Source organism: Drosophila albomicans, chromosome 3 (assembly GCF_009650485.2).
Source record: "Drosophila albomicans strain 15112-1751.03 chromosome 3, ASM965048v2, whole genome shotgun sequence".
Taxonomy (NCBI): Eukaryota; Metazoa; Arthropoda; class Insecta; order Diptera; family Drosophilidae; genus Drosophila; species Drosophila albomicans.
This window is the reverse complement of record NC_047629.2, coordinates 47,845,004-47,857,636: the sequence shown is the minus strand read 5'-3', so window position 1 is coordinate 47,857,636 and position 12,633 is coordinate 47,845,004. Positions and strand designations below refer to the sequence as shown.

General features: G+C 37.3%; 1 protein-coding gene across 3 annotated transcripts in view; it reads right to left on the bottom strand.

The window, feature by feature from the left end:
* The window catches only part of LOC117567866 (uncharacterized), a 53,212-nt gene that overhangs the window by 3,876 nt on the left and 36,703 nt on the right, over positions 1 to 12,633 (bottom strand). For 2 of the 3 annotated variants that reach the window (XM_034248131.2, XM_052005767.1), the window contains exons 6-14: positions 11,756 to 11,859; positions 11,436 to 11,669; positions 11,240 to 11,370; positions 9,714 to 9,896; positions 7,563 to 7,592; positions 2,293 to 2,484; positions 1,815 to 2,224; positions 547 to 762; positions 151 to 484 (exon numbers count right to left, since the gene is read on the bottom strand). In XM_034248131.2, the coding sequence (XP_034104022.1) occupies positions 151 to 484; positions 547 to 762; positions 1,815 to 2,224; positions 2,293 to 2,484; positions 7,563 to 7,592; positions 9,714 to 9,896; positions 11,240 to 11,370; positions 11,436 to 11,669; positions 11,756 to 11,859 (1,834 nt within the window). The remainder of the gene's footprint in view (positions 1 to 150; positions 485 to 546; positions 763 to 1,814; positions 2,225 to 2,292; positions 2,485 to 7,562; positions 7,593 to 9,713; positions 9,897 to 11,239; positions 11,371 to 11,435; positions 11,670 to 11,755; positions 11,860 to 12,633) is intronic. The other variant, XM_052005768.1, reaches the window with a different exon arrangement.

The window sequence follows — 12,633 nt, the reverse complement described above, 5'->3', positions numbered from 1 at the left end:
AATCTTTTTCTTTAAGAACTCACTATCCTTAAATGAATTGTAATTATTATGTGAAGTAGAACAGATCTATGGACTGTTCTTGAATATCATATCATAATACGCCTCTCACACCTTATATACAAAATTTATGGAATCTAATCTCAACTTTACCTCCACTCGCACATTGGTGTCGCCGTAGCAAAAGGAACGATTGATGTCCTCATCAAGGCGTGCATAACAAGGACGATTCGACGTGGTCACCTTGCGCAGCTTAATCCTCACTCGCTCGCCACGCAACGCCTCAAAGCGATAGACGCACTTGAGATGTCGAGTGCCTCCTCGGCCAAAGAGAAAGATGTTCCGCACGCTGCGGAAGATGGCCGGATCCTTGCGATCCATGAGGCTGCTGACAAACTTACGATTGCAGTCGAGTTCGCCGCCACCTTGAGGCAAACCATCCTGATGCAGATCAATGAACTCGTACTTTAGCTTAAAGTCCAGAGGTCTGAAATGAAACGTTGATGTAATTTAACCATTAAAAATTAACCTTTCAATTACTCAACTCACCTGAGCACTGTGGACTCGGTGTTGCGCAGCTCAAGCGTGATGGCATCGCTGCTGGACACATAACTTTCGGAGATGGTGCAAGGACGAGCGTAGGTTTCATTGATGTTCGATCTGTCGCAGGTGCGTGGAATTGTGCCTCGGCAAAAGCGAGCGATGACATTTGTGGTGTTGTGCGAATAGTGTCCCAAGGCGGAGTAGCTGCTTGTTTCGCTGATGCTGGGAAAAAGAATAAACAAGGATTAAGACATGCTTGACTATGAAATGTAAAGTATCTATCTTTAAAATACATTGCTAGAGCTCTTTCCAACTTTGTAATTAGCTGTAAAATCCTAAAATAAAACTGATAAAATGGTCCAAGTCATAACACTATAGTTTTTTAAATATAGTAATAAATATAATATAGTATATATAGTATATGTATCTGTTGGCTGCTGCATATAGTAGTAATATAATAACTTTAACTATAATAGTTTCTAATATATAGGCGTTAATGTAGGTGGACAGACGGCCAGAAGACTAAATTAACTACTATTGATTTAAAAAGTTTGACATTTTTAAAATAAAGCTAGAAATGATCTATCTGGGTGGACAGGAGGCTAAATCAACTCAGTGGGTAACGAAAAGCATTAATATAATACTATCGAAATTAAGGATTCAAAATATGATTTTTTTATTTCATTAGAACTGAGGTATAATTTAAAATTTGTAAGCCTCATTTTAAACAAGTAAGAAAGCTGCAGTAGTGTGTGCTAAAAATATACCATAGGCTTTATATGGTATATAGATAAAGTATTACATTTAAAATACACCATAAATACACCACATTTTCAGTTAAATCAACCTAAAAAACTTTTACTATTTTCAGGAATCACGAAGAGCAAAAATCGTTACCCTACGAGAGATAGCTTCAAATTTATGCGTTTTATTCTGTACTGTATTAATATGCTTCAAATAGTCTTAAGTATATCTCGTAGTATTTTAGTGGTATATTAATATGACATATTTTGTAATTAATACCGCACTGTTTTGCTTTCATTAAAAACTGCTAGCGAGTATCCCTAAGTCGAGCATCCTCAAATGTTTGCTTTCTTACTTGTTTTATATACTCTATTTTCATTTAGTTAAATATATTTTCTATAGTATTTTCTTTAGTAACTCCTTTTATGTTAATTAAATAAAATATATTGCTAGCATTCCCTTCTTTTTTCTTCAATTACCGTATTCCACAATAGTAACTCTAATAATCAAAGTCTTATCCTTCTACTCACCAGTTGAGATCCTTGCAGACGGGAGCGTCGCGGAGCGTTCCATCCCAGATGCGGAGCATGCCGCTGCAATCTTCCTGGGTTTGCAGCACACCAATGGCACCCACCGAAGTCTCATCGATCTGACCGAACTCGGGATCCAAATTGAACTTGAGCACCGAGATCCAGACCTTGAAGCGGGACAACGGTTGATGCATTCCCGAAGGACTGTTGGTGCGACGCGACAAACTCAGATGATCGAAGGTCTTGAAGACGCCCATGCCTTGGAGATGATAGAGACACGTTGAGTTGGGGGCCAGCGAGTGCTTGGGATTCTCGAGAATGCCGCGACCAGCGCCTCGAATCCAGAACTCGCAGGGTTTCTTGTTCTTCGAGTACGTTGGACTTTGTATGTCGACAAATTGCACCTCAACCTGAGAGTGTAAATAAAGTGAAATGTATGAGGGAGGAAATTGTGGGGTGCAAGTGTTTTCAGTCTTACCTCCAGCTGAAAACCGTAGAGCGGCAGCAGTTGCGATGAGGTGCCGGTGAAGGTGCCAAACGGCGACGTGCTGAACTCGACCAACAGCTCCGGGCCACTGGAGACAGCCGCGGGCACAGCCTGACCACCGCCGCAGAACTTCAAAATGATGGGGTCACGTGTGGTGTAGCCATCGTATACGGTCACGTAGTCCTGCGGCAGTCGGGAGGAGTGTGTGTGCAAAGCAGAGAAAGAGAGCGCGAGAGTGGGAGAGAGAGAGAGAGAGAGAGAGAGCGAGAGAATGCATGAGGAGAGCACGAAATGAATGACCAAAAAAGAAACCGAACCGAAAAACCAAAATACAAAAACGAACGAACGACAAATGTGAAATGGAAATGTTGTTCCATGTGCCTCTAAAAAAAAGGTCAGCTAAAGTCCGGGCAAAACATTTACACAAACTAAGTGAGAGAGAGAGAGAGACACAGAGAGATGGTCAGAGAGAGACCGAGAGAGAGAGCGAAATTTTCGGGGCTAGCGAAAAGAAATTGTCTTTAAGTGCAGCTGCTCTAAACGCTCTGTGTGAGTGTGTGCTTACTTTTTGTGCTCAGTGTACAAAGAGTAGTGTGTGTGGTTTGTGAGTGTGTGTGTTTGTGTGCTACCCTGCGGGCCCATTAGGCGTATACGTGATGTTCTCGCTAACTAATCCCTGCTAAAAGGTCAAAGCGTTTGCGGCATTTAAAGCTGATTTTAAGTTTCGTTCGTTCGCTTGCTGCAAATGCTTTTATGACCCTTCTTTATGGACGCATCAAAAGTTTCGTTGGAGGCCAAGATTGCCTCGATATCATCTAAAAGATGTTGCCAAATCTGTGACAGACGTTTCAGCTGCTGTTCGAGAAGTTTGTGGTTGGAAGACGTGTTAAACGGCTAAATTTGGTTTAACATCGATTTGCTCAATGTTTAACTTTTGATTTAATTAGCGGCTAATGAAAGCGTTTTCGCATTTTTTAATGTGAATTTTAGTTTAGTTACTAAACAGTTAATTTATAGTTTTATTCATTTTGATTTAATGTATTCAATATTCAATTAATAGTTGAATCAGCTTATATGGAACTAATTAATTAACGGCTATTTTCGTAGCTCAAAGTTGAATATATACTACATAGAATAATAATAGATTAACATCTAGAATTTAAATGACAGTTGCAAATTCAAAATTTATGAACAAGAGTTTGTTTTGCAATAAAATAAGATTGTTTAGACCAAGTAGTTGAAAAGAGCGTGAGTCTATTAGGTGTATTGAGAAGTGCGTAACAAATAAATGACAAAGATTTCGTAATACTCAAAAAACAAATACTGTGAAAAATCCATTTGTGGATAATACTTTTGGGGAGCAGTGTTTGCTGTGATTAGTTCTTTGCATAGTTTTCAAATTTGAGTCGATATGTTTACATTCCTTTCTTCGCTTTCTTTTTGAATACAAAATTATCTAACACAGTTATTAGAGTATATTTTTAGAACGGTACAGGGTAAAGGGAATTAGCAACAAACGCTAAGAGAAAACTTTTTACAATTTATTGAGAACGAGTAGCGATGCCTCACAGTCGAGCAGACTCAGCTGTGGCTTTCTCTTTTTTTATAATTAATGGACTTCCAAATAAATAATATAGTTTTCAGGGTTTTCAGTAAGATATTCAGTATTCAGTATATATTCTCTAACTAATATATTGTTTTACTTTTACTGAGAACGGCATGTGAGTATCTCACAGTCGAGTAGACTTGATAGTATTTTTTAATATATTCAAATATTAAAAAAATTTTATGAGTCATAGAATTTAAAATAAATAGAATAGTTTTCAGATTTTGCAATGACTAATTATTTGTTATTTTCTTTCTAATAACTTTATTTAACTAATTTATTCATTTAAATTCACGAATTATACGAAAGCATAAACTAAGCTTTTGTTTTCCCTGTCAGTGCTTACATTTTTAGTTAAGAACTGTCTTTACACAATTTTAAGTAATACTGCCGACAATTTATGCAATTAGAATAAAGTCCTCATTTTGAATTCATGAATTCGGTGGACGCATAAACGTAGCATTAGCTGATTGCTGTCTCTCTTTGCTGTGTGTGTATTTGAGTGTGTTCGTGTTTATGTGTGCGTGTGTGTGTGGGATTGTTTTTGTGTGTGTTTTGGAGTGTGGTTAGGCATTGCTTTGATATTTTTGCATAATTTCATGCATTTTAATTGAGTTGAGCCTCCGCTTTTTGCACTTCACACTCGAGAGAGAAAGAGAGGGAGAAGAGGGAGTTGAGTGTGCGGCGTGGTCAGTGGCAACTGGCTGCGAGGAATGCGGCATGTGGCATGTGGCAAGCGGAAAGCGACATGTGCCGCAGGTGGCTGTGTTCGGTTGCCATGTTCAACCTTTTGGCCACGCATGACAAATTAGTTTTGTGGCTGACAACTTTAGCATTAATTTAACTGAGGTTTCAACCAGCCCAAGGCCCAACAGCCTCACACACACACACACACTCACACACGCATACAGCCATGTTGCATGCCACAACCGCAAACAGGATCAGGTAATAGAGCACCGCAAATTTATTGAAAGCGTGGCAGCGATACGTATAAATTGTTGAAGGGGCAAAGCAACAAAAAAGGAAGAGTAGAGCAGAGTGAGAAAGAGAGGGAAATAAAGAGAGAGAGAGGGACAAATAGTGTAGGCAACACATGTGTGTTCTCATCGCTTTTCTCATCTGCCTTTGCGGCGATTATTCACACATGCCGCATCCAAAAACTGCCCAACACTTTGGCTTTGGCTTAAGCGCAGTCAAAAAAAAAGAAGAGAAGAGTGAAACTCGCCAGCCTTCAGGACAATTTGTTAGTTGCAGTTCTCTCTCCTTGCAGCACTTTTTGAATGCCCAAAAAGTGTTTTCTGGACGCGACGAGAGCGAGCACGATTTTCCTAAGATTGGGGCGCTGATCCTGGTCCCAGGACAACGAGCATTTAATGGCGACAGTCGCATGGAATTAACAACCGAGGGTCGCGACGACACTCGTGTTCTGGGTAGCAAAACGCAGAGAACGTGGGTTGCCACAACACTTTGCCATAGACTTTAGTTAGTTGGTTAGTGCAACGGCAATTAACTCAAACGTGCCTCGCTTACCACAGTTGTGACTACTTTTAATTACAAGAAAATTGCTTAAGTCTGGTCGAAAAAGAAAGAGAGCTGGTAGAAAAGGCTTTTTCACTTGCATCTTTAATATGAATATTTGAATTTAAGTTGTTTTTTTTTAATTTCATGTATTTGTTTGTTTAAAAAGGTCAGATATAATTCAAATTAACACCAATACTTTTATATATTATTGCCACTAAGAATTATTTTTTGTTTTTCTTCGCTACTTTTTTGAAAAATTGTAAAGACCTTCTAAAGAATAATGCCTAAACACATATGTTTTATTTTAATTTATAGCGAGAACATTTTATTGCAACAAGAAATTAATTTCGTAGAAACTTAAAGAATTGCTTGAAGATAGTTTTAAAAGCGATTTTTCAACGTCCCTAAAGTCTTATTGTTTGAATAAGCTGGCTTATAAAGAAAATTTCGTTTCTTCAATGTCGCAATAGCGCTATGTGAGCTATAAGTTGGAATAAAAACGAAACCCAACCTTATTGCATGGTGAAATGTCGCCCATTGTGTAAAAACTACAGTTTCCCAGCTTTTACCATTTCGGAAGAGCTTTAATAGTTCTGTCAGTAAATTCGACAGAACAAACCACTTTTTGTATAAAGATTAAAGAGCTTTACAATCGAGTTTCCTCAATTGCACGTACAAATTGCAGCCTCCTTACATTTACCGCTGTGGTTGAAATTTAATAGTTCTGTCGGACAACTCATCATCTTATATAAAGATTAAATAGCTTCTTGAAGACTATTTTAGAATTTCAATGATCCAGTGAGAACTTTCTCAATCTAGGAATCTTCTTGTGGATACTTTTTAATTAACTTTATCTTTGCTTTGGCCATAAAAACCATTTTGCAAATCCACATTTTTCTCTAAACAGTCAAATATTCTTCAACGGCTTGCGATCAATAGAGTTTTCACTGCATTCATTGGTTCGAAAGCTTCCTCAATAACTTCTTAGACGACCCTCGCGATACTACAAACTAGTAGTGACATTCTCGATTTCCTGTTACAGTGCTAACAACTCAAGCCACACTCTTTCTATGTCAACAAAACTACCGCTCGAACCTCCCTCGCACGTAGTTTTTGTGGCTTTCTGCGAGGAAGCGAGGAAAAGCGAAAAGAAAAATGGGAAAAAGGCCCTCAAATGCTCGGGATGCAGCTTGGCTCGCTGGTTGTCAAAACATTTTAGTGCTAATTCAAGGCAAATAGCAGCGGGCTGAGGGAGGAGCAGAAGGAGGAGGAGGGGGAGGAGTCGCCACGGCGGCAAGTGGCATGCTACAAAGTGGAGTGAAATGTCCTGCAACGAACGTTGCCAAACGTTCATCCCTCGTTGGCTTGAAGAAGTTGCTGGCCGGAAGGGAAAGCTAGCTGCTATTCATGAGCTGGATTGAATGTCGAAGCAGGGGACACAATAAGGGAACAGCTGGTAGGAGCTGGAAGGCTGAAGTGGGCGGAGGAGAATTGAGAGAGGAGGCTGAAGGCGTGCCTCGGCGTGCATTAGATGAATTGTGCTCGTGGCAATAATTTACACACAATTTACATAAGCCTAGAGCACGTCCATGCATTGAAGTGGAGACTGAGACTTTTCACTCTCCCCTCCGCTCCAATTTATCCCCCCCTCCCACGTCCCTCTTCCGCTGGACGCGCTTTTGTTGTGCGATTTATGATGTGCGTGTCGAGTGTTCATTAATATAAATCCAATGACGAGTTTGCCCCGAGATCCCCGCCATATAATGAATACATTATCTCTCATCTATCGCCATTCAATGAATGTTCTTTTGTGTGCGAGTCTATGTGTGTGTGTGAGTGTGATTTTGTGTGTGTTTATAGTGTGCATGTGTCTGATTAATTGTTTGCAATAGCAAAAGATGACAAACAATTGTTGCTAAAGATTATTGCTAATAGATCTGTGGACGGGAGTTCTTTGGTTTTTTTTTTTTTTTTTGGACGGGGTGTGTGAGGAATGAGGATGTGAAGGTGGTGGTGGAATATGGTGATATTATACTTAGATAACGTGCTTGTGACGCTACGACTAAATTTTTGATTTTCTTTTATGTGAGGAACTGAATTTGTTTTTTGCATTTATCGAGAATTTAGTTTTTACCGTTGATTTCCATTTGGGTTTTACATTTTCCTATTAGAGAAAATATACACACATACATATATAAAGAATATAGCGATATATACAATATTGTTTTCTATATAGTCAAACTTTTTTAGTATAATTTATTTTCAGGGTGCAATCAAATGGCTAAATGAGGTGTCGACGTTCAAGTCAGCGACTAAAGAATGAATTTTATAAAGGGTCGAACACGAGGCGATTACTTGTCTATATAGAGATTGAAAGTATAGAGGGATTGATCCTATTTTATGTTTTTAACAACAACCCTTTCCGTATCCGCTTAGTTTTTATAAGTTTCTAAATTAACTATTCTTCTTTTTCTCAAATCAATTTCCTTGGAAGTTTCCTTTAGAAAATGATTTAATATAATTTTTTTTCTTTCTTTGTGTTTTTATTGAAAATTTTTTCAATTTAAGGGAATTATCATCTATTTTAAATTATAGTGAAACTATTTTTTGTAAACTTTTCGTAATCAGACTTTACCTTTATCCTTAAGATATATTTTATCTAAACTCTCTGTTAGTTTACTAATCTAGTATATACTCTTGGTACTTTATTTATTACTTTAAAATCTGTATATGATATCCATTTTTGATCTTCATAATGTCCTTAAAATGTTCTTCCTTTCTTTAAAAGTAGTTGTGCAAATTCGTCTAAGTCTTTTCTTTTTACTGTATACAATATCTTAGGTTTAAGCTTTTTTTCACTAATTACAATTATATTTTTATCGCTTGCATTATTGTCTTGGTATTTTCCTTTATATCCGGTCTATATTTGGAAATACAGAATAACTTTTTATCTACATGCTTGCAATAAAAAGTTCTTTAAAGCAATAGAACTATTTTTGTAAACAATTACAAATCCAACTCTTCTTTTCTCTCTTTGTGTCTCACTTTATAGAATATCTCTTATAAAAATTTGCTCTTAACATTTAACCATATTATCGTGGTATTTTCTTTTATTTATTTCAGCTCTTTTCATATTACAAAATAACTTTATTTTTTCTTTAAAATGTTCTTTGTAGCTGTAATACTATTTTGGTAAACTATTTGAAGTCCAACTCTTTCATTCTCTTTTCGTTTCTCACTTTAAACAATATCCCTTATAAAAGCTTTCTCTTCCTCGACTAATTGCTATTATTGTATTATCTTTATTAAAGCAGAGCTCTAATCCATTTGCACTCGACATCTGTGTGAGAAAAGAACTCAACTTGGATTTTAATTTTAAGCAATCTTTTTGCAATTCAATGTCTCAGATTTATTTGTTTTCCCCCATACATCACACAGAGAGCACTTGGGACTAATGAAAATTCCATTAATTTTCTATCTCTTCTCTATGCTTCAGCTTCTGCTTTTCTTTGTTGTTCTACATTTTTTTTTGCAGTTGTTGTTGCTGTATTTTTCTTGTTGCTGTTGACTTGGGCACTCATTAAGAGCTCAGTCAAAAGTTACGTGTTTCAGCTTAAAGTTTACTCGCTATATATACTGGTATATGAGGAGGAATTTGAAGAGATCCTGGAGCTGCCAGGATTGTCCAGCATGTCCCGTGGACAATGACAAACAAAGAGGCTACGAAATTAACACTTCCCACAGATTCACACTGAAGCCTATCGAAGCTCAAGGCAATGTTGAATGGACAGACAGACAGACGGAAAGACGGATGGATGGATGGGAAGGGTTAAGAGTTGGGAGGAAAAGGACACAGGACGCAGGACATACGTTGCAGTTGGAACTGAGAACTGGGACATTGAGTGGGAGTTGGATCGTTGGTTGGAAGCTGGTCAAACAACAGATTTTTCCCAGTTTTGTCTTTCATTTCTTTCATTTTCAATTTGTCGTTTTTTGCGCAGTTTCGGCTCCTGGTCCTGTGTCCAGTGTCCTGTTTGCCGGCCATTGGCCAACAGAGGAAGTAATTTTTATACCGTGGTGCGCTCGTTAAAGTTGTTGGCATTGCAAGCCAACGCAACGCGCCTTGGGGCCAACCAACAGACAGACAAATGGACAGACAAACGGACATCTAGTGACTCCAACGGACTAAAGACTGAAGACGGACGGAGGCAATAGAAGCGAGAGAGGAGAGGAGAGTAGAGGAAGAGAACAAAGTAAAGTGCATTTTGAAGGCAGATTTAATTACCTGAATGTAATCGCAGTCGTTCCATGTTTTCAGCCTCGGCTCAAATTTCTTATCCTTGTCGCCGCCAGATGTTGCCGAGGACATTTTGTTGCTGTTCGCCGTTTCCTGTGTCGAGATCCACACCAGATTCCCCTTGGGCTGTTTGACCAGTATCAGCGCATGTTTGCCATGGGGCACATCGTGCTGCGAACACAATTAAATGCAAATTAATGAACTGATTTTCAACATAAATACTACAAAGCATAGGGCCAGAGAGTTGCATTACAGGAAACATGACAGCGACAACTGCGACAACAATTTCGACTCCGACTTGGAGTAGCTTAAGTTACTGCTTCTTAAGTCATTCAATTTATTTAAATCTATGGATTAAATTTACTTTTGCAGATTTTCAAGAGAATTTTCAAAGCATGTTTACGACTTTTAAGAGGAATTGAGTGGGTGATTTGCTAGCGAGCTTTATCAGTATTTATTTCCCTTTTTGCAAATTAATTAATTTATGTTAAAGTTCAATTTGAATTACTTCGCATTAAGCAGCAACGATAGCTCAATTTAATAAATTCCTAAAGCAATTTTTTGTTGCATTTGAACAATAATTAATTAATGCTAAAGTTCGTTTTGCATAGCTGCCTTTATGACTATATTTTATTGCATTTTGAAAATTAATTTATTTATGCTAAAGTTTTATTTAAATGCTGTTGCTCTAAAGAGAGTCGAGAGTTCAATTCAATAAATATTTAACAGCATAAACATTTTAGTTAAATTATCAAAAGAATTCGTTTCGAATATAAACGATTTTAAAGGACAGAATTCGGTTAAGTAAAAGTGCAAAAAGAAAGAGAGATTTATCTGTGATCACGTAACAAAATTGTTAAGCAACTTTATAAGAAACAACTTGAAATTATTAATGCGAAAATTGCAAATCTAAAAGTGTTAAAACAACTTGACGAGGTTAAAAAGTTTAAGTGTATAATTAAATTATACGCATTAATAAACCCTCAGCCTAAAGCTAAACCCTGTTGCTTTGCTTTAGCAGATGTGAAAGGTTAATAATGTACATTTATTGTAATACGCAGCAGGACATTAATGCTAAGCACATGTCGAGCACCCTCTGAATGCTTTTTACGACTTGAGTTACTGCAGAATCCTTGCAGACACACACACACTCTCATCTACTTGAGTCACAGCCGCAGTTAATTATAATAAAAGCGCGTTCTATTTTGGAATGTAAATTGCTTTTAAATCGACTCTCAGCATTCTTTTGCCTGTGCGACTTTTCAACTTTGTCAATCCAAAAGAAATTTCCGCGTATAATTTTTCGCTCTCGTTTTTGTTGTTGTTGTGGTTTTTGTCTTTTGCTTGTGGCATTTTTACGAGCCTGAAGATAATGTGGGCGGCATTAATGCGCAGATGAGCAGTTGAGGTTGAGAAGCTGAGTGAGGTGGCCATAATGAGGCGCTAACCTTTGACAACGATGAGAGGAGGGGACAGGGGACAACCTTAGCTTAGTGACACCATGTGAAACGCACCTGTCGAACAGCATAATAGCAGGTGAGATTGCGGGGATAGATGCCCGGATAGTTTGGCGATTGCAGGCGACACGGTTTCTTATCGCAGTCGCTAAAGATGCGTGAACAATACGTGCCGGGTATGAGGTCGCCTATAACAAAAATGTAACAACAATTAACAATCCTTAAAGTGCCATAAATTCACTCTTTCACCTACCCAAATAATACTTGGGTTCCGTGTAGTTGTGTTCGTCCTTGATGAGCGGTTTCTCCAGTGAGTCCATGAAGGTTTTATTATTCGCATACGCGCTGAACAAACTAAAGTCCTGACCATAACGATCCGAACGAGCTCCGCTCGAGCTGGTAAAATCATCCTGACTTCCCTGTTGCTGTTGTTGCTGCTGCTGCTGTTGGCTGAGCAGACTGCTTCGATTGTGCCACTGATTAAGCTCTGCAAAAGGAAAGAAAAAGCAATGAAAGTCCAAGTCAAAGGAGTTGGAGTCAAAGGCAATCCTGTTGCGGCAAGAAAGGATTTACCTGCCAGCTTAATGCCGCCGTAGCGCGTCACGGAACTGTCCTTGGACAGCACCTTGTACCTAATGCGAAAGTCAAAGTTGTAGCCGCTTTGATCCCTTGCCAGTCTGCAAGCAAGAAGGAGAAAACAAAGCTATAGTCAGGTGTGAATGACTGCGAGATGCTATCAAAGAAATAGCAGCGATAAGTATAAATGAATGATACAATATACCAAAACTTTGAATAGTGAAATAATAAATAAGCACAAAAATAATAATTAAAATAAATAATTTTCATATTGTAGAGCAAACATGGAACAAAAATAATATTTACAATAATTTTGTTCTTTTGAGTCAATAAAATTATATTTTTGCACAGAAAATTGTGGATAGAATAAAAATATATGTTACATGTTTCAAATTATGTATATTTTTTTTAAATTAAATTCAAATTTGTAGATAGACTGAATGAGAAAGTATACAATTGATATATTACTATATATCAATTTTAAATAAATATCAAAATACATACAGTAGATTGAATGTACTATATATTTTTATATATTATATTGCATATATTTTATAAGTAAGCCTATCAAAAATTATAAGCTTTAAAGCGAGTTGTTTATAAATGCGAATTTAATGATTGTACCTTTTAAGTACTTATCCAATTAACATCCGATTAGTTAAAAATATACTGTATAGTTTAAAATATACTATATATTTGTAACCAACTGTAACGTTTAAAATAATGTGAATATTCATTTAAGCTATTTAAAATACAGATAGACGGATTGGCGGTGCTTAAGCTTTGCAAAGTTGTATTGTGTGACAATATTTTAACTTATGCAAACATAGTAGAGTATATTGGATTAACTATAAAGTTTGTTTTTGTATATACTG